Raw genomic sequence first — 27,861 nt, forward strand, 5'->3', positions numbered from 1 at the left:
GCTGCCAAGGTATGAAACAGGTCTGAAGGGACCTTAGGCTGGTCTGAAGAACACATTTAGAGCTAATGTTGGTAGACTTCTTGATTAAGTTAATACTTCTTTAAAATAAAAGGAAGAAAAATAATACGTCTGGAAAGGCAGGCAGTGCAGGATATCCAGCCGTTAGGATAACAGAGGCAAAGCTTTCAGTGATCATACAAGAAAAGCATTTGAGAAAAGTAACCCTTGAAGGGCAGAGGCAATTCTGACCACTGCAGGAATGCATGCAAAGACACAAACACGCCTGGGACACGTCCACCTGCAGTTGTGCTGCTGACTGAGCAGGCCACTCTCACCTTGGACATACGGTCCCGTTTCAGGGTGCTCTCGAACTCGAAGGGTGTAAGGCTTCTTTTGGTCTGACTGCTTTAACAAGTCTCGGACACGCTCATTATAGATTTCAAGAAAACTGAAAAGAAAAAGGAAAGCTAAATTCACTCAGCTAAAAACAAAACAAAAGGAGTAACTGTATATTTAGACCATGTAACTGACTCCTAGATAGATTTTTTGCACTAGTGGGCTCAAATCCCCAGATTTCCAAACACAATGCTTTATAAGGTCCAAGGGAATGATGAATAAGACCAGAATGTAGGATTATGGCTCAATTTAGGAGTTAAACAGAGCAAGTAAATTTTCACTGTATTCCTATTTCAGCTGTTTATACAAAAGTGAAAAGACAGCATCATCCAAAGAACTATACTTAGATGGAAAACTAAACCCAATACTTCCTCATCATTCCTCTGTGTTTTCCCCCTCATTCCAAAACTACTATAATCTAAGAAAACAGAAACAAAATAAACTAGTCTTTACTTTGTTCAGTCACAGGAGTATGCTGTTAAAAGCCTTCATATTGTTGTCCAAAAGAGTAACACACTTACCTGACCTTTACCCTGCATGATGCCATCTGGTCTGAGTAATCATCCTTCCTAGAAAAGAGGCCCTTCACAAATGAGAAGTTTATGTCAATTTAAAATACATTAAGAAAATCTTACTGCTTAAACAAATTCAAATGAAGAAAAAAAAATACCTCACATATACGAGGTGTCAGCCCAATGGATGCCTTCAAATAATAAACAGAAAAAAATTTAAATAATATATTTCCTAACACTCATGCAAAATCTGTTTTTATACAAAAGCCAAGTTTTAAGAAAAGGACAGAATCATAGTGCAGTAATGACTATGGTGGATTACAACACAAACAGCCATGCAATGTAGTTCAGAACAGCATCACTAATTATACCAAAAGTAATTTTAGAGCAATGTACACAGCACTGATGAGAAGTTTAGGGGCTTGGGTTAAATCCAAAAGCTGTTTGATGTAATGATATTGGACATGTCTATGTCAGAGGTGCTGCACACGAGATGAAGCCAGGCCAACACTGAAGCTAGCTTGATTGCTCATTAATATTTTTGGGTTTTCCTTCTCCTAGTTTTATTTCTTCATGCCATGGCATCACTGAGGAGCCTTAGAACATCTTTATATTCTAGATTTATAAATTTTGTGTCTCAGAGGGAACAGGACATGGAGCTGCTGACAACACCCAGACTAGGCGATGTAAATTTTGCCCAGTCTACACAGCACTGAGGTAACAGTGCGGTTTTGTGTGATGAACTCTCCTTATGATATGATTGCTCCCACTTGAGCAGTGCCAATACACCCTGGGAAAGACACCAGGGCTTAGATGGATTCTGCTTGCTGAATGGCATGAAAGGCTTTTTTGAAAGCCTTGAAAGAAGGCACATTTGAAACTGTGTTCTTTGAAAGAAGAAAGTCCAGGTTCACCAAGCGGACCACTATGGACAAAAGTTCTGTTTATACCAAACACTGGAACATTGTTTCACAGTGAATACATGTCATTAAAGATCAGCCCAAAGCAGTATTGCATTGCAGAAAGAAATTAGTTTTAAAGCAAGAAATCTCTTAGAAACACAAGATCCAGAAATTTCCTTGAAAAAATCTGGTAATAATGTAACTAAATCCTATTGCTGATGTCTATTGAGAAAACAAAATTTTAAAAATCCAAACTCTCATCAAAAGAACAAACTATGTTAGAATTGAATCCCATGGATGTAGAAAATACTGGTCCACTTATGCAAGCTATTAATTATTTTTCTTTTTAGCAGTATGTTTGACCAACAGCTAAGAATATTCATTAATAAAAATCAAATTGCCTTCTGTTGTGGCAAACACAGGAAATCATCAGCTGACTCCATCAATCTGAGTAGCAAGATTAAAATGCACTTCAGGTGGTGCCTGGTAGACAAACTCAGAATGTAACAGCTTCTGTAAATTCCATTCAAATGAGTGTCAAAACTGGAAGTGAAGTATTACTTTCCACAGGTCAATATTACGAGTAATAATTAAGCCTGTTACAAAACCATTACCGTGAATTGTATCTAATTTTATTTGTGAAAGCAATTTAATCTCAGCATAGGCCAATTTGCCAAAATATCACATGGAAATGAATACTTTGTATTATCTCGGGTTACAGTTTCTAAAATCCAGAACTATTCCTGAGTATTGAGATGATTTTTTTTGTCCTCTACCTCTACGACAAGATTCATATGTAGTAAGAAGATTATCAAGTAATAAAAATTTAGACTACACCACATTTTCTAATATTTTTACCTGATACTCTGTTTTTTACCTAAATGCAAAGGCTCACATTTTACAAGTTTAAAACCGGATAAAACATGTGCAAGCATTCTGCTCATCAAGCACCACAACCACTGTTTAAAATGAAGCAAGGTTTCTGCTAGACATCCTGCCCTCAACCCCAAGTTTAAAATGCATGGTGTAACTCACAGGTGTTCCCATCATTGTGTAAGTTTTTCCTGAACCTGTCTGTCCATATGCCAAGAGGCAGATGTTGTATCCTCTAAAAGCACCGGACAACACAGAAGTGCCAAGGTCCTGGAACACCTGAAAAGACCAAGAGAAATAAAACAGCGCATGAACAATTTGTCTCCCTGCAAGCACTCTTCATTACTTGTAGATCTTGCTCCTTTAATAACTCCATGGGAACAAGAATCTTCACACATTTGTCTTTCTGTGTTATCAGACTCAATGTTGCATGTTCAGCGTCCACTTGCTAGATCTTCCTTAAGACACTGGTATGCCAAGCACACTGCTGACAAGGAGCAGTAGTAAGTGCTTCCCTGCCTGCTATCTCTTATTTTATATTCACACTATGTGAATTCTTGAGGATCTTTCCTACCCTGAGTGTTTACAGTTCTCATCATAAATGTGATTGAAAGACATGATCAAGGCTCTTTTATGCAATTAGATAAACTCAGCATCAAAATTACAGATCAGAAGCAAAGCAAAGTGAAACCTGCATGCAGATTTCAGCCAAGAAATATTTGTACCTGGCCCATCTGATCAGTAAGTGACACCACCAGAGGCCACATGCTTTTATCTTCTCTTCCCACCAAACACACAGTGATGTGTGTTTTTCTGCTCATTGTATTACAGAGTCAGGACCTGTTACCACCAAATCCTTGCCAGCCTCTCAGGACTTCCAAAGCTTGCTCTGGTCCTGCTGTTGCTGCTGAAGTTGGGCCAACACTGCCAAACTCCCCATACAGGAAGTTCTGACCAGTTTGTCCTCCTACTTTCCCTGCTCCTTTTTTTTTCTTATTTTTGATCCTCAGGTGACTCACATTGTGATCACATTCTCAGGACAGCAAAGCCTTGCCCTAGACCAGCTGATAGGACATCTACTAAGGTTTGCCAGGAAGTGCACTGTGGATCAAAAGGTTCCAGCAGGCAGGCTGCCAACCCCTCTGCACACTTTGGCCTTGAAAAAGAGATGTTACAAGCATTAATGGTTTTGCTGTTCACATAGAAAGGTGGTTAGTATCTATTGAGAGATATATAGGGTTTCACTGTTCCATGCTGTGAAATCTCATCCACTGCCAATAATTTGCTTCTCCAGTGGACAGATAAATGCACTAAAATAGATCCAAAAATCAACAGAAAAAAATCATAGATATCACTACTTTACCTAAACTACCCAGAAAGCAGATTGAAAATCCTCTCTTGAGACTTCAGTTCTCAGATCATATTTAAACTCAAAGTAGATCATATTTAAACTCAAACAAGAGGTTAATCTCCAGCTGAAGAATCAATAACATTCCTATTTGGCAAAATTTGACTACCCCTGCTTGTTTGTAAAAGCATTTGGCATGTCAGAGCATCTGCTTCACTAGGATTATCAGCTCAAGAAACTTTTCCATTCAAAGCATACAGAGAAAGCCATGAACAAAACACAGGGATACAAATGTTATAGACAAAGGATTAAAACAATACACACTCGCCAGTCGCTACTGGAGGCCATTAAGAAAATGAAGCAGGTGGCTATCTTTCACGATAGCAACACTAATCAATTCTCCAGTGAACACTGAACTTTCCCTCAGTAGAAGCGCCACTAGGATCTCTTCTCTACCTGGTTAGCACATAAAACTTGCAGGAATTCTCTAAGACAGGACACTTAAGTTCAAAGGAGAAAGTTCCTCCTATGTGAATTCAAAGAGATCAGTAGCTGGGAATGTGAATACAAAGGGCAGGAGGAAAGAATCTGATCTAAGTTGAAGATGGCAAGAGCTAGTTCTGGAGATTGACAGAGGATTGGCATCAAGCAGCATAAAGGACTAAGAAATTACAGGATGAATTACCTTGAGGTAAGGGGAGCAAGGCAATACTGTGCCCATTTCAGAGTATCAACATTGAATAAATTCAGGAATTTTGCATGGCTCTTTGTACTAAAAGCAGCTGGACTCCATATCAATTCAGAAACCACACTTCACATGGTAGAACCTCTTACAACAGGGATAAATGCAGCCTAGAGAAGTATCTTGATTCTGTGATAGTCTCCTCATTAAGTGCTGTCCTACTTTGTGAAGGTTCACAATGGATCTCTGAGGGTTAGTAACTGATCTAAGTATAATAAAATGAAATCTTCTCAGGTGGCTATCTTTCAGGATAGCAACACTAATCAATGCCATCTGGACAATGAGGCTGGTGTTTTAGAACAACAGCATTTTACTTCTTACTCTGTTTTGTATGGTGTTGTGCAACTCATTTAACATTTTCATGGTTCAGTTTTCCTATAGATAAAGTAGGAATAATGCTATCCATTAGTAGAAAATTGTGGAATGTTCTCACTAGTGTTCATAACACTCCTTGAGATTCTAGAACACCCATGGCAATTCAAGCCAACTGTGCAAACTATTGGGCATGCCCCCTCTCCAGGAGTACCTTGGAAACTCTGAAAGCAGAGCCTCTAACTCCACAGTCTCAGTTCAAGCTGTTACATTTACTCCGTATTAAACACTAATGGTTACTCAGATGCTTTAATTCAAATGTGTTTCAAATCAGACCTTTCTTAATTAGGCCTTGAGAGAAGACATATAGTACAAGCAAAACTGGATATTCTACAAACAGTCACCTAGGATGGTGACCCATCAGAATTTCAAAGCAATTATTTGCTGAACTTTTTTAAAAGCTGATTTGTACTGTTTTGTTTTTGTTTTTTTTCTAGTAAATTACTCTCTCCCCTTCTGTGAGGATAAATTACAATTAGTTTAATTGAATAAAGCCTCAATTTAGTTAGAAAAGCCTCTTTGTTTTGGTGTACTGCAGAAAAAATGGAGAAGTGAAGCACTGCAATGAACTTATTACTTCATTACATATAAAAAGGGAGGAGAGTAATTGAAATCAAAGCTTTTTCTAATATCAGAGGCATTAGTCCAAATACCCATCAGCAATAACAGCTGCAGTTTATACAAAAAATCCTCTAATTAATTTCTGGGCATATATACTAACATATTTCATGATACAATAGATTGAATCAGAGATTTTGCTGATCATGAGGTAGGGATGGCAAGGAAAAGAAGATTTTTCTGGGAGCCTTCCAAGCCTGACATTTGAAATGAAACTCCAGGAAGATGAGGCTTTTCAAGGAACATGAGTTGGATGTGGCTTCCTGCAGAGAATACACTCAGCTGGCTGAGACAGCTCTGTCTTCCCTGCATGGCTGCTCTGCGTGACTGGCACTGCTCACTTTGTTCCAGGCAAGAACGAGCCCTTCAACAGAGCCCTGGCTGCCCTTGCCATGTCTGCTCCCTGCACTTGCCCAGCTGTATGTGGTCCACATCCCGTGGTGATCTCTGAAGTATTCTACAGTTTATCACTTGTCAGCAGTCCTAACAGTGGAAAAAAACCCTGTCTTTCTGAAAAAGTTAAGAGAAAGTATTAAGAAAAGTCTTGAATTATCACCTTTGAGTTAATCCTATTTTAAACCGAAGACTAAAGACACTGACTATTTATTTCTTTTTGAAATAGAAATGTATTGGAGGTTAAATGAATGTGCCACCCTGCAAAAAATCTCTGAAATTGTTTTGGAAATCAAAAATTATGAAGTATAAACTGAAGCCAGCATGGACAACAAATTAAATCCACTCCAAAAAACTGCAGTTTATATCAGGTCACCCCTGACAAGAACATCAGGGTTTATGACTCAATTAAAACAAAATAAAATTTGGTAGAACAAACTGAGATATGGTTTTGGGTTGCTTCTTCAAGAATGCCTCAGTATTTTAACATTTCCACAAAGTCCATTTTTAAAATGATATATGAGGATTATCAATTGGAAATGCACCTTGTTTTACCAAAAGATCAGAAAATTGAAGGAGTCTGGGAGATTGAAAGAAGAATACCACCTGTCCTAAGAAACAGTGATGACCAAGTGACAAAAGACATTTCTTCTCCACTTTGCATGAACTTTTATAAAGTGAGTTTCATAGTACTAAAGTAATAAAACTCTTCCTTTTTAGAAATTGCAGACATGTTTTGCAATTAGATTTGTGAGTAATAAGCATAACAATATTTTTCACTAACAGGAGATTTATAAGAGCAATAATCTGTTCTGATTCTTTCCCATTTGGACAGCAGAATCAGAAATCTTCTCTCAGCTCTCCTTTGCTTGCTTAAGTGCCAGAATTTATAATGGGTTTTTTGTGTCTTTCTTAAATAATGAATTTTCAAGACACTGAAAAATACCTTATTTATTACCCTAAGATTGTATCACAATTTATCACACTAGACCTGCATGTCTATCTATAAGTATGCACTAGCAGACAGATGACTGTTTTTTTCTGAAATATATTTTTTCCTACTGCTAAGAAGTAAAATATGGCATGGAGTTACTCAACAAAAGTGAAAGAATTTTCAGATTTCTTTTATTAACAGTAATGATTTGGGACTTTAGTTTACACTGAATTTTTTGCTCAGATATTAAAAGTGTAAAGCCTTTTGTTTTCAAATTCCTCTTTTTAAAAAGGCCTATTTATTTTTGAAAAAAAGTTTAAGCATGTTCTATTTCTCCCAACTGCCTGTGTATATAATAAAGACTTTTCTTCTTTTATATTCTTTGACTCCTTAGTTATTATCAAACCAACAGCCTGTGGATAATCCCTTCAGTCTATAACCTCTCTGTGACACACACTAAAACAGACACAAGTGTGTTGACTGTCAGTTTTTCTTTTGCTCTTCCAAAAGGTTGGAGACAATTAAACTGTTCTCTAATGCATGAGGCTCAAACTAATGCTACTGACTTTGTAACACAAGGCTCAGTTAAAGTCAGTACCTTTGACCTTTCTTTGAATTAGAATGCATTGAATAGATACACACCTAGCACAGCTGATGACAACAAACAGATATTTTACATTGTAAGTGGAAGGGGCTCTCTATTCTATGAGAGTATTCCTCTTAGACTAATAAATGCCTTAATTTTAAAAATAATGGGGTCATTCTATCAGAAATTAAGGTTTGGCAATATAAATTTCCTGAGCATAAAACTTTTCTTTCTCAATCCAACCAGAACCTGGATTGCAAGCAGAAAAAAAAATTAAATCAATAGTTTTAAATGACAGTAAATTGACTGTTATGCTTTGGGGTTTAATAATTTGGGAAATTGAATTTTTTTCCATATCACTCAAGCCAAGTCTCAGAGTCACATGAAAAAAAAATCCAGTAAACTTTCAGGTACAGCATGTAATGCCAAGTTTGCAAATGAAGGGATCAATATTGATAAATAAGCATTTTCTGGCACTCAGGGCTTTTTTCCCCCAAGTAACTTCTGGAAAATAAGACTTCCATTTTGCTTTGAGAACAATGAACAAGCAAGGACCAACTTTGACTGAAGCAGAGGAAAGGGGAGGAGAAAGCAGAAGGAGGAAGCTACAACTTTTAGGAGCAACAAGTTAACAGAATAGTTTATTGAGTCTTATTTGGACAGCATGTATTTCCTTATTTGCCAGTGTCTGAAATGGTCAATGTGTGATAGTAACATTAGGACATGAAACCCAACTTGGAAATCTCAGAAATTTCAAGAGAGTTTACTTGATAAAGGCAAAAAAAGGAACATAAAAGGATTTCTGAATAAATAAAATTGCTACTTATTACTGGCATAGTCCACAAGCATCAACATTGACAACTCTCCAAAAGCAATCCAGTTTTACTGAAGTACATTAGGCTAAAGTTCGAATACTAAGATAAATTCCCACAGCTAATAACAAGGACCAATATCAAAAGACAATTATCTTCTCTCACAGCACAATTTAAAAATTGCCTTTAAAACACCCCAGTTTAATGAAAGTGGAAAAGACTCAACTGAAGGAAGACACACAGCCAAAAGCTACTTTTGACCACAGAACCAACAAGTGACTTTACAAAGGTTGAAAAAACTTGACAGCCTGGTTTCCATTAAAGATTTGCCATGCAAGCAAGACAAGGGAAAACTTTGTCATCAGTAGATAGAAAGCTTCAGACTACCAATATAACTGCAGCAGACACAGCTACAAAGTGAATTAAGTATTAAAGAGGTGCTCTTATTTACTACACCCACAAAATCACACTCAGCCAATAGGTCAGGGCAGTTTGAGTAACTGTATGAAGTCTGAAAGGCTCAGTCCTGCAGTATCTGTTTGCCACAGTCTCTAATATGAATTACAGACATGCTGTATCTTATTTTGTGTGTTTTCCTTCCAGAGTCTTGCTCACCTCAAGCTGTTGCTGTTCGGGTTACAACTAAATCATGTTTAGTTAAATTGCTCCTACATCTCAAATGTAGCTGCCAAGACTCAGATTTAAGGTGAAAAAATATTTCATTAAATAGAATTATACAGGACTAAGCAATTCCCGCCAAAATAATGAAAGCCTTTGTCCCACAATCTTCACAAAATCCTCAAGATTAATTAAAATAAAAAAGCAGAAAGAGAAGGCAAGGAAGGAATATGTAAAAACAAATCTAGGAGGTTGTTGCAATAACGCAAGGCTTTTTCTGCACGTGTTTTGTCTTAACAAATGTTACACAAATGTCAGCCGAAGGGCTTTCTGTACACGGGCAGGGAAGGCACAAGCACAGGGAAGCACATTATGCTGATCAGTTGCACAGAACCCTCCACTGTGACATTTGGATTACTTCAGCAACATTACTCCTTGCTTTGAATGGGATGGAGCGGAAGGGGGGAAGGATCGGTCGGTTAGTTTGGGAATGCTTTTTCTCTCTTTACAAGAGGCCACAGCTTCACAACCAGGATTATTTCTTTTCCTTCTCTCTGCCCTGCCTTTTCAGTTCCTTTTTCCCAGTCCGACCGGAAGCAGGGCTGTGAAAGGGACGGCTTCTCTCCAGCTCAAGCAGCTTGGCCCCTGGCAGAGGCATTTGCAGCAGAACCCAAGAGACAGTTCTGCTCTTGGCTCTGCCAACAGACTTCCTGTGTGTCCTGAAATCCCTTTGTGCTTTAATTCTCCCTGTGAGAGACAACAATGGTCTCTTTGTTCTTCCTATCAGGTGTAATTTTTTTTCCAGTGGAAAAGCTGTCTGCTCTGTGTTGTCATGTACAGACACACACTAAATGTTACAGCATGAAAGTTCAAGCTTAAGCCATAGAATAAAAACGCTAGGGAAAGACACAGAGAATATTTGACAAATCTATTGGTTTCCTGGGTGGAACAGGAGGGAGAATATTGGATTCTGATTAGGGTGAGTGGTAGCTTTACATTTCTGCCATTTTATTGCTGAATAAAATAAAATTCAGCAATAAGCACCATGAAACGGGGGGCATTCATGAAAACACATCTTATTCACTCATTAAAAAAATCTCACCTTTTGAAAAAAGGAAAAAAATCTCTGCTCACTTCATCAGCCCAATTTATAAATTGTGCGTGTGTATTCTCATCTACCTGTACAAAAGGATATACCTCTCATCTCTTTTCCTTTCCAACAGGGATTCCTATTGTGTTATCACTGATTTATAGAAGAGGAATTTTAATGTAATAGCCACATAATCCAAATTCTACAGCATTTGACACTGCATCAATATTGATTTAGCTTAGCCCAGCTATATTTGTCATAATAAAGCTTTATACACTGAAAAACACCAGACAGTTTTTGGCTTCATTAATGAATACTTTAAGATTCACACATAGCATTTTGTGGTTTTGGGGTCTTTAAAATAGATAAAAACTTCCATAAGCATCCTTAGGGAGAGGAAGAAGATTGGAAATAAATTGCTAGCTACACACAACTTGCAACAGTTTCTACAAACCACTTAATGAGTAGATGAGAAATGAAGCAGTTTCATTTCTCTGTCCCAAGAACCTGAGACTACAGGTTTGAGTGCTGGGTTGGATATTAGAGGTAGAGATTTAATTTCTGTGCTGCGCATCTTCAACAGCAGAACAGTAACACTGGGACTCAGACCAGTGCCAGCAACACCCAGGAAGGAAAACTTTTCCTGAGTGAATTCTGGACCAGACCATTCAATAATGAACTGTGCGGGAAGCTAAAACCTTCAGCTTTCCAAAAGGTCTAGCTAAGGTTAATGTCGCAGCTGGAAGAAGTAACACAATATTATCTACAGTTACACTGGTTTACTCCATGGCCAGATGTTTTAGACATCTCATTCCCTTGCCCCTGATATTACTTCATGCCAGAAAAATAATGTAAGCTGTTACTTTAAATGTTGTGATACCATTGTTATCTGTGCCTGAATGACCACTGAAAAGAAATAAGAATTAAAAAAAGTAGAGCAGTTAATTTTACTGATACCCTTAAAAGAAGCAAAATAAATACCGTGAGAGTTAAGTGGTTTTTTTTATGATGACTGAATGATACCCCTCTTACAATGAAGAGAGCAAGGAATAAACGATGGATTATAATGAAGTTATAAATATCCTGCATTTTCTCCCACTGCCTCTAGCTCTTGGCTAAGATCCCAGGTCATTAGTGGATGTCTGTGATTCCATGTGAAAGGAAAGTAAAGAAAAACAACATGAAATTACCAAATTTTTTTTGACAAGACAGCAGAGATAAATACCCATCTGTGTCTCTAAAAATAACTGCCCCTTAATTTTGTGAGAAGACTGAGGATGCAGATGGAAAAAAAGATTGTTCCTTGACTTTATTACCAGGAGGTAGAAGGAAAAAGTAGTGATTTAAATTTTTCAGTAATTCAGTAAGGGCTAACAACTGTTTGAAATACTCAGACAACAGCACAATGACACTATCAAGACAGATTTCTGCTTTTTTTCCCTTCAGCTGGGAATGGGTACTCTCTTTTCATATGTCATCTAGCTCAATTTGATATTTTTGCTGTTAGATCACTAACTCTTAAAATTACAGTACTGGAAAACAATTCTTAAGCCTATAAAATGTACTTTCCCAGTCATCATCTCTATTTTTAACCTTCATGCAAGAGACCAAAAGAAAGTAAAAATTAAACAAAAGAGATGGCAAGACATTGGAAATAGTTATTTTTATCAATAATTCTTTTAAAATGCCAGCAGAAATTCTACAAGGCATATTCTGTGTATAAAACTATCACCAATGGCTGCATTTCAATGGTACTCAAACCCAATGTGCTTCACATCATGCTTCTAGAACTAAATTTTCTACATTTGGCATTATTTAATCTGGGGTAACTTTGCAAGTGCTCATGGAACTCACTGGTGCTAGTTCTTAACTTTACCTCAGGTTTCAGTTTTTCACAATTGCAATGATGAGACTTATAGGGAACCACCCTATAAGCTGAATCTACACTACAACATAGATATTTGTAAATTGTGATGTTAAACAAGACGTAGCAGTATATTTTGTTAATAAAGCAATCCTCATTATCTATTAAAAAATTTATGCTGTTACTGCATAAACCAGAAGCATTGGCACTTTACTGCAACAGTTTCTTGTTTAAAAGAAATTACACCTCCATAACTAGGGAGATGAGAAGGATGCTTGTTATAAAAGACAGCAGTTGTCTCTACTTCTATTTCACAGGAAGAAAAAAAACCCCTCCTAGTTTCAGGCAACAGACTTAGGACTATATCTGTTTTAATCACTAGAGACATTTTTATTTCTGTTTCTTGCTTACTTAAAATAAAGACATAAAATGGACAGTTCTTAGAATATTTGCCGGGCTTACAGGTGTGTAGGGGGATAGAATATAAGTAAATAAAGATAGTATAGACAGTAATCTTACCTCCTAAGGAGTTGCAGCTGAGCTAATTTTTAAAGATTAGGAGCAGGCCTGATTTTAACAGACCACAGCTGTAGCCAATAAGAAGAAGTGTTATAGAAGAGTGTTACAGAACAGTGGATTGGTTGGTTGGGGGAACTGGAGTCAGTTGGTTACTCTGAGAAGAAGAAAGAGTCAGTGCTTAGAGGAGCTGCCTATGAGAAACATCAAGGAGGCATGAAACTCTTGCACTAAGGAGACAACAGTATGAAACCTTTGCAATGTAATGACAACACAGGTGCACCATAAATTGGGTAGAAAACTGGCAGGATGGCTAGGCCATGAGAGTGGTGGTCGATGGAGTTACATCCAGTGGGGTTTTCCAGGGCTCAATACTGCGGCCAGTCCTGTTTAATGTCTTCAATGACCTGGATGAGGGGACTGAGTGCACACTCAGCCAGTTCACAGATGATGCTGATTTGGGTGGGAGTGTTGATCTGCTGGAGGGCAGGAAGGCTCTACACAGGGATCTGAACAGGCTGGATCAATAGACCAGGCCAATCATATGAGGTTCAACAAAGTGAAGTTCCAGATCCTGTACAACCAACCCAGCCAGCACTAGAGGCTTGGGAAGAGTGGCTGGAAAGTTGCTCAACAGAAAAGGACCTGGGGCTGCTGAATGATGCTGGCTGAACATGAGCCAGACGTGCCCAGGTGGCCAAAAAGACCAAAGGCATCCTGGCCTGTGTCAGCAATAACATGGCCAGCAGGACCAGGGCAGATTGTTCCCCTGTACTTGGCCCTGGTGAGGCCGCACCTCAAACCCTGTGCCCAGTTTTGGGCACCTCACTACAATACGGACATTGAGGTGCTGGAGTGGGTCCAGAGAAGGGCAATGGAGCTGGAAAAAGGTCTGGAGTATGTGACCTATGATCAGTGGCTGGGGAAGCTGAAGTTATTTAGCCTGGAGAAAGGGAAGCTCACGGGAAATCGACTCATTTTATGCTTGTCTCTTGAAACACCTACCTGACAGGTCTGAACTAAAAGTGCAGCTGATGTCCACAAAAAGGATGGGAAGGAAAAATCTACACATTTTATGAATTCAGATATGACTTCAATGTATATTGAGAAGATCAAGAACCACCAGTCAAATCCCCAAAAGCAAATGTCTTGAATGTCTTGACTGTGATTCAGCTCTTCAAATATTCTTACAATATTAAAGACTTATGTTTGGTTTCTTCTAGTGCAAAAAAAAAAAAAAAAAAAAAGAGAATGTTTTCCATAGTATGTCCCACAACTTGAAAAAGAAATAAAATAAAAAATGGTTTGGAGCTGTACAAAATCCTATGGAAAAAAAGTCCTTTCTAAATTTGTATGGTTTTTAGCAGTTTCCAGGAGAATCCAAATAATGGGAGGTAATTTAAGGTGATTCATGAATTCACAGAGAGGTTTTGGCATCCTATTCTCAACAATATCTTAAGAATGAAGTTTGACAGGGCTAGTGGTTCAGTAAATTGTTATTTCTGCTCTTTTTCAAGGTCATTGGAGCTCTGTTCACTTCCAATTTACAAGGACTGCATATTAACTGCCAAAGCTGCCCATGAGCAGCCACAGCTCACCTAACTAGAAATGTTACACTAAAAAAAAGGTGCAGAGTACCAGTTTCTTTTATTTCAGCTCTCCTAGGGGCAGAAATTACTCAGGTTGGACAGAACCACTGTTTCATACTGTCATTCTCTTCCCTGCTCACTTCATTCCACACCAGCCTCAAAACTGGGCAAGGCACACTATGAAGATGGTTCAGTAGTTCATACTATACTTTGTTTAGCTATCATAATGCAAAAAGCAAGATGGTTCATATCATCTGTAAAACTTCGACGAAGCATTTGTAAAATTTATAAGAGCCCAACTATCCCAATACTCCCCCAGGGCAAAAGTTAATACTGTATATTTTCAAAAATTAAAAGATGCAGATCTTCTAAAAAAATCAGTAAAAACCGCAGGCATCAGAACCAGGGAATCTCCATGTCTCAATTACGGTCACATACTTGTGTGTCATTACAAGCCTAGTAATAACCAAATCATTGGTATTACCAAGATAAACAAAGACCCTTTGGCAAGCTGTCAAAAAGAAAACAATTCATAGTATAATGGCAAGGCACTGCCTGTGAAGAAAATACTGGTTTTTCTCTCTCAGACATGATGTTTTCTGGGGTAAAAAAAAAACCTAAACTTTTAAAATATTCAGAGGAACATATCTGATTGTATAAGAAAACCAGAATTTTTTCTCCCTAACTAATAAAATACATGAAAAGTTGTGATACAGAAAAATGGCACAGAATGAAGAAATTTCATCAGCATTGAAAGCTCTTGAAGATGCATTAAATATTGTTCCTTTACAAATTAGGATTTTATGCTATGCAGCACACTGAAATGGGTAAGAAATGAACAAGCAATGAGCAGAGCCAGATGCATGTTCAGAAAACATATTTACAAAGGAATGAAATGTGGGAAATTAATGCATTTGCAGGATTTAGCTAGCTGAAGGTTGCTTCTTCATATTCTTTTCAGCTTCTTGCTACAATATTCTATAATGAGGTATACATTTTGTCATTTTTAGTTGCAACTTGATTGTCAGTTCCAGCCCAACATACATTTATTGTACTGAGTATATGCTAAATCAATAAATTTTAAATACATGTCTCAACTCTTTTTTAATACAAGTGTCTTATTACAATAAACGTATTAAAATAAATGATTCAGAAAAAGATTCACATAAAACCTCAGGATGGTCTCAAATATGCCAACCTATTAATCTATATTTCTACTTGCACTACCTTTTCTTTTAGGTAGAGAACAGTCACATCATTGATTCAGCTAGAGATTCAGATACTAGAAAATATTGTTACTGTTTCAAAACACTAGAATATAATGACCCTGTTTTGAAGTCAATAGGTGATTTGCAAACAGCTGTGCTGTTTAAGATGACCATGCATCTCCCTGGGAATTGGGTGCAGACTCTCTCTTTTCAGTGTAATGACTTCAGCAGAAGCATTGGGTATTTCTTACATTAAGGATCTGTATACTCTGCTCTCACAGCAAAAGAAGGCCGCAGTATCTGCAAATTCTTTAAAAATGGCTGCCTGCTTTGATCAAAGCTGTCCAAACAGGTCAAAATAGCACACAGTACAGCAATTTAAAACATTTCACTTCTAACAGTTCTTTTTTTATTAGTCCCTCAATCACTTTGAAAAAGTCAAAGCCTGACTTGAAAAGCATACTTTTATAATATTATTCTATGTGTAAGATTGTTTCTTCTATTTCTGTTATCAAATAATTTCTCTCCCCAAGTCCTTTTTTCTCATTTTTAGAAATTAATCTGTTAACCAGAGTCTGACTGCAAGAAAGGCAGACTCTGAGATTCTTTCCCAACTGTATCAGCCCCAGAAAAACATTACAATGTACATGCTGCTAGTTATCTTGTGGACCACATATTTAAAAAAGAAAAAAAATTCTTGATTTCTTGATACTCACTATGAAGCATAGCTATGCAAAAAAGGTGCCAAAGTGCATGCAACAAACTTCAGCCCCCATAATTAACTCTCCACTCCTAACCCACAACTCTTCAGCCAGCTCCCACCAGCAGCAATTTAAACATGCCCAGCCCATATGGCACAGAACAGCCCATGCTCAGACTATCAAGAGCTCTCAGCCTCCAAGGCAGGGTGGCCACAGCAAAACTTCTGGTCCCTGCCGGTTCCTGGGCTGTGCCTGCAAATCATTACCAGCAGTTGCATCTGTCCCAGGCCAAACAGCACCAGGAGCCACACTAACAGTTCAGCACTATGGATGACCCAGCTGCAGTGCCCATGGAATATTCCCTGGCCCCAAGGAGGGCCTCTACACTTACAGCTGCAGTTTGCTATAAGGAAAAAAAACTAGAATCAACCCTTACAGCTGCAGTTTGCTATAAGGAAAAAAAACCCTAAAATCAACACTTAGATGATAAAATTAGGAGCAAAAGATGAGCTTTTAATCAAATGAACTTCTAATCTCTTTTGGTTCCTCTTTCAACTCAACACGCCAATGAAATTTCAGTTGCAAAAAGCCTCTTGCGTTCATAATAAATGGAATAGAAAAAGATTACATTCCATATATTGTAATAAGCAACAAATTTATGCAAATGAGGAGCAGTAGGAAGCGAAACAATAAAAGCATTGTGGTGTACTGAGCACAGTCAGACACACAGAAATGATGTAAAGGAAAACATGAATAGCTGAAAGCAAGTTTCTTCAATCCTCCAAAATCTTTGGTTTTGGACTAAATGTGTCTTCAAGACATTGACAGTTCTTTGGAGTTTCTGATGAATTTGAGTTTAAGTTAAAAATATAAAAGCTACCTGAACACAGGCTTTAAATTATCTTATTTTCCACTCAAAAATCAAAACAGTTGCTAATTTTCTGAATATGGATTGGAAATTCAGTTTCAATTTCTAGGTTTAGAGCTATAAGACACATTAAAAATAACAAAGAGATACAGCAGTGTTAGCTGTCAAAAACCCCCAAACGATCAAAAAATAACAAGTAACAGCCTCAAGTTGTGGACTAAAGCATTTCACAATCATTACAGAAATTAGATTAATTTAGACTTCAAAATTATAACTGGCTCCACAAACCCTTTCATTTGATTGGAATTTGAATGTGCTAGAATAGAAAAATACCACCATTACTTCAATGATAAATTCTTATCAACTCTGTCTCTAGATCTTTAACATGATTCAATCTTTTCTCCTACTTCAAAACAGCTATAAGAAATTTGGTCATTTGGGCTCTCCCACCTAGTCATATTCCAAATGAAACAAAGTCCAGAGATGCAAACAGCTCTTCTAAATGACGTGTGAAACTGAAAAATATAAACTTTCCTCAAATATGCCTACTTTACATTGAATAAAAAAATTCCCTACCATTTTCTCTTTCCAGTTCTCCAATGCTAACTAGAGAAGGCTTCCCTTATCCACCTTTATCTATGAAATCCTAAAACAATAAAAATCCATAAATATAAAAAAAAAATAGACCACGTTAATTGATTCTGGTCTGGATCCTCCCACTTTGTTAGATTAATTGTTCAGACCTGGTGTTTTATTTGTTGGTCTGTTACATGGGGTGGGATGAGGTGCATACTCCTTAGAGAGACTTGACCCTTCACAAGAAAACCTGCCAGCAACACCATAAAAGCGCTAACTACTGATGATACAATCCATGTACACACACTTAGGCACGTGTGTGTGCGTGAAGGGGATGGCTGAAAATGGAAAACACTTGCAGAAACAGTAGAACAGCAGCTGAGATCTATTTTAACATTATTAGGTGTAATTTTGAAAGCAATCAATCCTTATGGGAAGGCATAAAGAAACCGCCAATCAATTGAGGAAAATATTTGTTGCCATTCAGCATCTCAGGAATAAGACCTATCCAGCAAGAACTGATTGAAATGGTCCACTCCAAAACTTATTAATCAACTATTTAATGTGACAGTGATGTAATTTGGTAGACACCCCTCAAAATACATTTGTGACTCTAAAATATAGAACATCATCTCCCCTCCTTCAGATGAGAATGTCCTAACATTGTAACACTGAAGTTACAAAGAGTGAGAACTTACCTATACTGGTGTGTACATCTGAGGATGAGAAAACCTAAAATGACACACAGAATTTCGAGTTGGTGTGCTGGGGCTACTGGTAAGCATTTCTAGACTGAATTCATTCTATTCATCTTCACTCTGTCTTACACAACATAAAGGAACTGCCATTCACAAAGTAAGAAATTTGTCAGAAAAGCCACAAGTGAATGGAGATGCTAATTTTGGTTTTCACATAGAAGTTCTCAAGGGCATGCTTTTTTGGTAATTAAAAATTAAAAATGAAGCTGAATAGGGAGTCAACATTCAAGTGCTCAGATACAGCCAAAATGATGATTCATTCAGTTTGTGTTCAAGGCCACAAACACATATCTTCCTGAGGCATATCATCTTAGTTAATAGAAAAATGTAAAAGTCAGCTACAATTGAAGATAGATAAAGTGAGCACAAATTTACACAAAAGGGAAGAGTTGCTTTTTGCTATAATATAAAGGAACTACTGCTGATCATACCAGACACTTTAATAAACAGTGACACTGGACACATGTATATTGTTTAGGTTTATCAGACTTCAGCTCCTTAGGCATGCAAGTCCAGTCTCATGCCTCCAACATATCAGAAACATGGCTCATTTTCAGAGATAAACAAATAGGCTGTGTGGAACTCAATCACAGGTGATGCAATAATATATCTCACTATTCAATGCTAGCACAGTTCTGCCCAAAATCTTTCAGAAGGAGGCTGCTCACTAAAAGAAAATAAAACCTCACACCCAGAGAATAAAAATCTCCAAACCTGGACCAGTCTCCCTGCAAAAGCCTATCAACATCCTTCTATCCACTATCTACAGAACTCACAGACCTACATGATCTTGGAGAGTTAGCTGAAGTTCAGACTAATTTGTCAGTAATTTCAGCTCCCAAAAAACAAGTCTAACCAAAGTTATTCACATAGCATTGATAAGATTGGAGAAAAACCACTCCAAGTTAAAGACTAATCTTGGATCAATCTGCAGCCTTGCAAGTACCATGAATATGACTTTCCCTTCTGTGAGTAGCCATGGTGTGGAAATTCTTACATATGAACAAGCAAACCTCCTTGCAAAATAGAAAGAGTATAGAATAGTCCTTAGATTAAAAGACGGCGAAAAAAGCCACTATTTTATGAACATGGAAGAAAAACTGTGGTCTGATTACATAAAGGAATTTAAACTGTGAATGCCCATCTGCAAGTAAGAACAATCAACATCCACATACAGCTTATCTATATAGAAGATTTTTTTCTTAAAAATATCTGTATCTCACATCTTAACCACTTAATTTAAAAAGATAAAAAATATCATCCATCCAAATAAGCATACTTTGCTGGGACTTCAGAAAGTTTGCAGAACCAACAAGTTCTTGGTTTTACTTCTAAACATGCAAGAATCACAAGATTTGTAGAAGTAATTCAAACTGCTCATGTGCAGGCTCACTGCAAACATGCACAACACCTGACCACCCAAAGAACTTGATTCTTTTTTACTTTTAAGTTGTTGAAGGCACAGACCCTTTCAATAGCATTTAGTGAGCTATACTGAGTGCCTATTGTAAAGAATGTGCTCTGTGTATCCAGTAAGCAATGGTCAGTGCCTAGCAGGGAAAAAATCACTGAGCATGAGCATTAGAAATGTCTCATTTCATTGTTTGTTAAATAGTTTACTGTTTTCCCTCAGCTTAATCCTTTCTTGTGTACTCTTGTTTTGGCTTCATATTTGAACTGTATCTGCACTAGGCCACAGTTGCCTATGAATGTATACAACTATTTCTATAAGTTAATTCAATGCCTCAATAAATTGAAAATCAACTTGATTCTTTTTGTCTTCCAACAAAGCACGCTTTGAAGTTTGCAATTATTCCCAATAGCTCCCAGAGAAGTTTTCAGCAAAGAAGTCTTGGTATAGTCAGAAAGAATGACCTTATTTGATCACAAACTGAACCCAGCAGCTGTGATGCTGGCAGAAGATCTATAACATGCACTCATGGTGCCTTCCCTGCCTCCATCATAATCTGCTATGTACGGATCCAATTATTGCACAAAAAGCCTTTTTCTTATAGCACATTCTCCTTTTCACTTCTCTCTCACTCTGGATTGAAGAAAAAAAAAATCTTGTGGATGGAATGCTTACTGCTTTTCAAGTATTTCATGCGAAAATGCCATTTTACACCCACAGCTGCTGCTGCCTTCTCTTTCTCCCTTCTTTTACAAGACAAGGAAGGGAACAGGACAGAGAGAGAAAAAACTGGAATAATTTTTCAAGGTATCTAAATTAAAAGTTCATTGTATTGTATTTTTTATAATTAGTCTCATAGGACAGATAATAGATTTTGATTTTGTCCTGATCATTTACAAGGTAATTTAAAATTTTAATCTTGCAGGGAATGCACAGAGGCACGGAAGTGTCACAAACTCAGCTTAGTGAGGAATGGTCTCTCAGGTAAAGTTGTTCAGCACATGACTTTGTTTGCACTTTAGGAAAAAAGGAAGGAATACAGTGACTTAGTTTGATGAAGAGTTGGAAAGTATGTTGCAATATTTTCCTTCTGAACAATACTGTTGTGTAACTTTTCTAAGCTTTTGCAGTTGAACATGTAAAACAAGTAAACAAATCCCTTGGGGGGAAAAAAAGCCAAAAGCCCTAGTGCCATATTGGAAACCTTGCATCCTAAACATCTGTTTCTTTATTCACTTTCCAGCTACGTTTTGACAAGCAACCAAGAAAAAAGGCCTGTCAGCCCCTTTCCCCAGCTACTTTTTGTACCTGGAAATAGTATAAAACCCAGCTATGCTGCGAAGCCAGACATGATGGAAAGCACTTAGGACACTTTTTAAACAAACAAGAAATGAAAAAACGCTTCACAGGACTCATTCTATCACAGGAGCCATCAGTAATCCCCATTTCTGCCTTCAGAGCAAGGAGTAATTTTTCCAATTAATGTATTTATAAAGACAGAAATAATTACATAACATATTTGAAGATAAAGGAGCTCTTCCTAGCTACAAATGTGGAATGGACAGACAGGCACAGAGCCTGTATTACTTGCTATATAAAGTTTAGAAATAAACAACCTTTAATTGAACAGGTCTGGCTTTTGAAAATCTTGTAAAATTCTCAGTGGTTCAAATGCACGGTGGAAGTGCACCAAAAAAGGATCAAAGTTATTCTTTCACTTACATTAGTAAACAACTGCTGAAGAATAAGAAGGTGTAGGGTGAGAAAGTCAAGAAGTTATGAGCAGTTACTAGATTTGCAATAAGACTTGTTTTCATACTCTTACTGCTTTCTTACTATAAACCATCCTGATTTATTAAGGTAATACTCTTCACATGGAACCCCTACATACAGGGAAATCCATAACAAAATCTTGAAAACAATGGTTTGGGTTTTTTTTTCTTTGATAGGCAGATGCTTCTCTTCAAACAAGACAATGCATTCCTTCCGTGAAAAATATGCAAGAGTATCACTCTTGTTATCACTCAGCTATTTAGCCTCTGTGCACTCTTATGTTTCTTAGATTTACCTCAAAGACAGTTATCTTTCTGTTTGGCCACAGCCTTTTTGGTCAAGGGCTTTTATGGATATATCTTAGAAGGGCCATTGAGAGTCACAGTATTACTGAGATGTATGATATTCAGAGGGACACTGAAGGAATATTCACACCAGCATAAACCAAAAATACTGTGTCAAGCCAAAATAACACACTTGTCAAGCCCAGAAGTGTAGAATTCTTTGGCCAATATGAATATAATTTGTTTAATTCTTTAGGAAGCCTGAGGAAAAAATTCTAAAGTCTAAATTATTATTTCCCTTATAAACACTATCATCTCCATCAAACTGCTGCACTAAGGTACAAAAAACTAAGCTGCAGAAAGCGCTTCAATAAAACCCAGTCAGAGTTTTGGATCCCACTGAAGTCAGTGCTGGCTGGGTCTCTGCCCACCGCGGGCACTGAGCGCACACAATGCCCAGGTGGGACGCGTGACTGCAGGGAAGCTGGGGGCTGAAGCTGCAGGAATACTTAATGCTTGCATGTGTTCCTGTGTTTCTTGCTCTTCTGCAAATTACCCTTATGATTTTGCTTAATTGTGCTAGCTCAAACATATTTTTTTCCCCAAGCTGAAATACATTTTTTAATCGGTAGGATTTAAATGAGCAGTTATGTAAGTTTCACAACATTTTAAAATCTTCTCCTCTGTTTAGTGGATGGAGCTAAAACAGATTTGGGGAAACATTCACTAAGAGCTATATTAGGTTTTACAAGGGAAGCTCAAAAGTTTGAAACACACTGTTCTATGCCAGACAAAAATTTGACTAAGTCTAAACTTAGGTGTTTGTTTCTGAGACAGCTGTAAATATCTCACAGCACTTACATAATAACTATCACATTCAACCAGCAGAAAGACTCAGGCTTGCTGATTCCACCTGTAAGAATAAAAATTATAACCCTAAATAGCACTAAAATAACATTATCACACAGTATTTTTACTGCAAAATGAAAATATGTCATGAATCTCTAGGAAAGAATAGTCCCATAATTATATAATGGCCAAAGAGTGATGGATTTCCAACATTGTCTTTGGAAAACAATCCTGAACTACACACAGGTATCTGAAGACATCTGGGGAGGAAGGGAGTGGGAAGGAAGCAATAATCACACGAAATGCCCCCCTCTACTAAAGAAGATTTTGTACCAAATGAAAATCACTTCCCAAAAAACCCTTAGTACAAGGATATGGGGAGACACGATGAACAACTTCATTGTTTGTAAGTGGTAAAGCCCAGGTGCAGACAATCAGCATTTTCCCCTGTGAGACTGAACTAATTCTGTATTAACCTGTGACAGAGGAAATCTACACTCTGTCTCAAAAATGATTTCACTTTTTTGTGGGGTTTTTTGTTGTTGTTTTTGTTTGTTCTGTTTAATAGGACTTTTTTCAGTGCTATTAAAAAAATAAAAGTAAAGGCATGTAATCTGTCACATGAACATTACAGATTTTACTACATTGGTCCAGTTCCTCCTCAGTTTACTGTATTGCAAGGCCTGCCTTTCCCAAATTAAAATGAAAAAACACTTTCCCTACTTCAAAAAAATACTAACAGGAATGTATTGGGAAAAATATACAAGATGGGCAACATGTAGTCCCCTTTTGGAAAATACAAATAAAGTACAGGAGGCAGGGAAAAAACAGTCTTTATAAACAGAAGAATGAATCCAAACTCATTTTCCAAACATTTGAAAGTACTTACACACATGTGGCTTAAGACTCTTACAAGTGCCTTTGAAGTATTTGATCAAAGTATATAGGGAATAAAATGCATTGTGTGTACACATCTCTGAAATGCAGGATACAGGAACCTGAAGTGTACAACGTCAATATCTGGAAGAAACTGTAAGAAGTATTCAGAGAAGCAGAGTTGTATCTTTAAAATCCTACTTAAAGCACTAGGGTTTGCAGTCCTCACAATATTGTTACACTGTCACAGAGTCCTTAACTGAAGAGACTGTTAGGATTGATTTTTATACATCCATCTACAAGAGGAAAAAAAATAATAGTTTACTAAAAGACAGCATTCTTCAAAAACAAATCTGAAGACAGATACTTTTATCTACTTTTCATCCTCAACCAATACACCAATCACATATGATAACAGTTGGCAGGACATCTTCAAGAGAAAAGTAATCCAAGGTCAGCCTGTGAAAGAAAGCTTTTACAGGATGACAGTGGTACTGAACCTCCTTTGGCTGCTGATAACATCATTGTTGTCAGCTCAGCACTGAAGCAACGATTCCAAACATGGCATTAGTACAATCAATTCCTTCATGCAGTGTAAGAGGACAGAAAATGCCCAAAAGCGTGGTAAGATTGCAGTATCCCAGCAGCCTCTTCTCAAGGACATTTGAAGTACATTTTACTGGTTCCACAATCACAAAGACAGGCAAAAAGCCCAAGTAATTCCCTCATGGCTCCAGGCCTTTCAAAACACCAGTCCATCTTTTGACTTTCCTTATCTCACACAAGGCATCTCTCTCAGCAGCCAGCAGTTCCACAGAGCAGCCTTGGATGTTCTTTCAGTCAGCATCAGGCACAAGTAAAGAAACTGCTGCCCATTTCTCAGTTTTCTATGGCCCAGGAGTTCATGGTTCCCCCACACTGTTTGTGTCAGATAAAACTGTACTGCATGATAATACAGAGTTCTCCACAGAGAACAGCTACTCAAACCCAGCAAGGAAGCTGCACTGTTTATATTGCATTTTGCATTCCTCTTCAGTCACACTTGTATTTAATAACAACAAGAACAAAAACTTACATTTGTAGCCAATATTTGTATTTTCCATTTGGCAGTTCTGATAATTCCTCTCACAGAGTAGAGCTAAAACTGATTTGGCAGGCAGGATTTATCAGCATTTCATTTGCTAAACCATTCCAGCTAGAAAGCCACCATATTGTTAACAGTTTTAAGAAGCAAGCTTCTACTTGTATTATGTGACAAACTCATAATGAACACAAAATCAAAACAAACAAGAAAATATAAACGGGGCTGGGGGAACCCAAACAGATCAACATTTAAATGTTTGGTTTTTGCAATCCCTAAAGTAGAAGTTTATCTAGTGCCAAGTACTTCAAAAAGACCATTTTATTTTTTAAACACTAAAATACTTCCCAAGCTCACAAAGCATCTTCCACACTACTGTACCAGGAAGGAAATAAAGCACAGTCAAGAACTTCACCTACAGTTATGGTAATATCCAAATGTGATAGTTTTTCAAAAACTGACTCCCAAAAGTAAAAACAGTCCTGTGCTCATCACTACTAGAAATACAAATTTTATGGGACTAAGTCAGTCTTAAATAATAATTTCTGTGAAAAACAACACAATTATACAGGTCAAAATTTCAGGAACAGCTGTACTCAGTACAAACAGAAATGAAATTTGCATAATTTGGGAGACAAAACAGCAGTAAAACCTGATTTTAATGCCAAAATACGTTTGCTTATATAATAACATATTTGGATAGCTTTGCTGTGCACTGTATTTATTTGTAGATTTAATAATTCCTTTCCTGTTTATTAACAGAGTTGTAATAACATCATATTTCAATTCCAAATACTTCAATCTTCTTTTTTATTAATTAACCAAGGCTTGGTTCTGAAGACAGAAGGACTCTCCATTAGTTACAAGAGATTTCTGAGGGTTTATCAAGGAAAATATCTCTGAACAATATGGTATAAGTAAAGTTTTCTACCATTAAAGATGTGATTACTTCACTGTTGATTCTCTCAGAGAATCACTCTTACTTTCTTTCAGAGGTTTCTCCCACTAGATCATGACACCTGCTCCTGAAAAAAATCTCATTTTGAAGCTAGAGTCCTCAGATCATCACCATTAATGATCACTGCCAAATGTAACATATCTAAGGAAAGTGTGCATTGGCTGACAAACAAGGGTATTGCATTCCTACTGCACCTGTTTCAGACAGAGGCCTGAACACTGTGGTATTGCAAACAAAATTAGAAAAAGATGGGGGCAGAAAAGAAAAGGAGATCTCTCATGTTATCTATATCTCAGTATCTTCCTGAAGACATGGTTATGAAGGACAAAATGGGATGGGAATGTGGACGTGAAGCATCACTCACCATTTCCTGAGATGCATACTTTGGATCCTCAGGATCAACTGACCAGTAGCAATAGTCAAAGCTGAAGGCCACAGTTTTTTCTCTAGAGTCCCAACTGCTGTCAAGTCTACTGTCAACCTGACAATGAAAGGAAAAACACAGAAATACTAAGTCACTCTGAAGCTGAGCCCAAAAATACATTTTCCAACTTAATGGGAAGTTTATCTAGGATCCATCTTGTGGAAAAGGAATGGCATAGAGTTAAACCTCTTTATTCAATTTTCTTTGGTGCTTAGAGTGAAGTGGATAAACCCATGACAAACCTGCTAGAGCATTTTTACTGAATGGTTCATTTCCTACAGCTAAGGTTCCCCAAGACATATACAATAGGCATAATTCAGCTAAATAAATACTTCATAAATTCTGTATATTAGCAGGAAAGCTTTATAAACCTTTTGATATTTCTCTGAAATTCTTCAGTTTCACAGAGAACCACATGAGAGAAATGAGGCCCCAAGTGATAAGAAGAAAACAATTTTACCACTGCATAGTTAAATATGCAGATCTCTTCCCCAGTTTCCCCCTTTGCTTTGTCACAGTTGCAAGCTAATGCTTCTGTCACTGGGACTGCACAATCCAAACTCAACATTTATGGGCTACTAACAATGACAGAGAAGCCTTTCTAGCACAGCAGTCAACAATTATTGAAATTAAAGGAATTGTATAAATCATTCCATATAACCTTACCCAAGTGATTGGTAATAAAACAGATAAGCTTATGAACACTCAAAGGAGGAGAGTAACGAGTCAAAACATGATAGAAAATTAACACCATATTCATGTAGCTTTGATCTAATTCATAACTTTGTTAGAACCTCAAGATTCACACTAACTTCAGCAGAAAAAAAAGCATGCAGGCTCCAGAGCTCTCGAGGAAGATGATGGCTACACTCAGTTTATTCTTATAGCTCTTGGTCTTTTACCAAGGCCTGAAGTGCAGCTTTACACAACTTGCTCTATTTCATGCAAATCAGTTGCACTCTGAGAGGAAATATGAAAGGAGGAGAGATACAGGGAAAGAAATTATCCAGATGTTAGTAACAGCAAGATATACAAAAATTCCTAAACAATTTACCAACAGCTTTGAATGACGGCACGCAACAGCATTGCAGAGGCTTTGATAAATATAACATACAGACAAGATAGCTGCCTGTTATGTCCCTTCTCAATTTCTTCCCCCAAAACACACAAACTAACCCCAAACCAAAACAATCCTTCCCCACTCTTTTGCTGCAATAATTCTAGGGCTGTGCCAGTTTAAAATTCTCCCTTAATATTTCTGTTAGAATGATCCAATAGGCAAGCAAACAGAGAAAATTATCAGGATATCAGGATTCTTGTATGGGAAAGAGGAGACAACAAAAAGCATACCTTTATATTTCTGACTTTTGCCACTTTGTCATCAACTTCTACAATCACTCTTCCTCCTTCTGCTCTCTCTCTGGAAACAGAACACATTTTAAAAATCCATTTAAAATACAAAGAAACAGAAAGGTGCATTTCAAATTTCTAAACTTCATAAATTTATGTTTACTTTAGTAAACTGCAAATCAGAGCTAAAAAACAGAAACTTCAGATATACGTACATGAGACGCTGTGACATAAAATAGCATTTGCAGATCTGCATTCAGGTATCCCAAAAGCAAGGGGCTAAAAAAAACCCCAATAAGGTGGAGATTAAAGGGCTTTGAAGTGTTTTTCCTAAATACATTGTTGGGATTTTATTTCTGTTTAAGTGTTGTTGATTTTACAAGAAGGTAGAGTGGAGCACCGGCAGAGTGGCTGTGCTTGGTGGGGTAATCTCCACTTAATCCCAAGTGTTTGTTGTAGTCCTCAAAAAGTACTCTTTAAGGGAAAAAAGTGCCAAACAAACAATAAAACCAAAGAACTGTCATGAAATAAAAATGGACAGGACTGTTCCTCAAGTGCAAAGGAGCATGCACTCATATA

The 27,861-nt window shown here is 37.3% G+C and overlaps 1 protein-coding gene across 1 annotated transcript in view; it reads right to left on the bottom strand.

Moving 5' to 3' along the window:
- Nucleotides 1–27,861, bottom strand: part of STARD9 (StAR related lipid transfer domain containing 9) — a 93,422-nt gene that overhangs the window by 53,754 nt on the left and 11,807 nt on the right. The window contains exons 2-7 of the mRNA XM_074542970.1: nucleotides 27,283–27,352; nucleotides 25,873–25,989; nucleotides 2,846–2,962; nucleotides 1,067–1,099; nucleotides 918–979; nucleotides 336–448 (exon numbers count right to left, since the gene is read on the bottom strand). Coding sequence (XP_074399071.1) covers nucleotides 336–448; nucleotides 918–979; nucleotides 1,067–1,099; nucleotides 2,846–2,962; nucleotides 25,873–25,989; nucleotides 27,283–27,352 — 512 coding nt within the window. The remainder of the gene's footprint in view (nucleotides 1–335; nucleotides 449–917; nucleotides 980–1,066; nucleotides 1,100–2,845; nucleotides 2,963–25,872; nucleotides 25,990–27,282; nucleotides 27,353–27,861) is intronic.

The sequence above is a fragment of the Zonotrichia albicollis genome, chromosome 6 (genome assembly GCF_047830755.1).
Source record: "Zonotrichia albicollis isolate bZonAlb1 chromosome 6, bZonAlb1.hap1, whole genome shotgun sequence".
Classification (NCBI taxonomy): domain Eukaryota; kingdom Metazoa; phylum Chordata; class Aves; order Passeriformes; family Passerellidae; genus Zonotrichia; species Zonotrichia albicollis.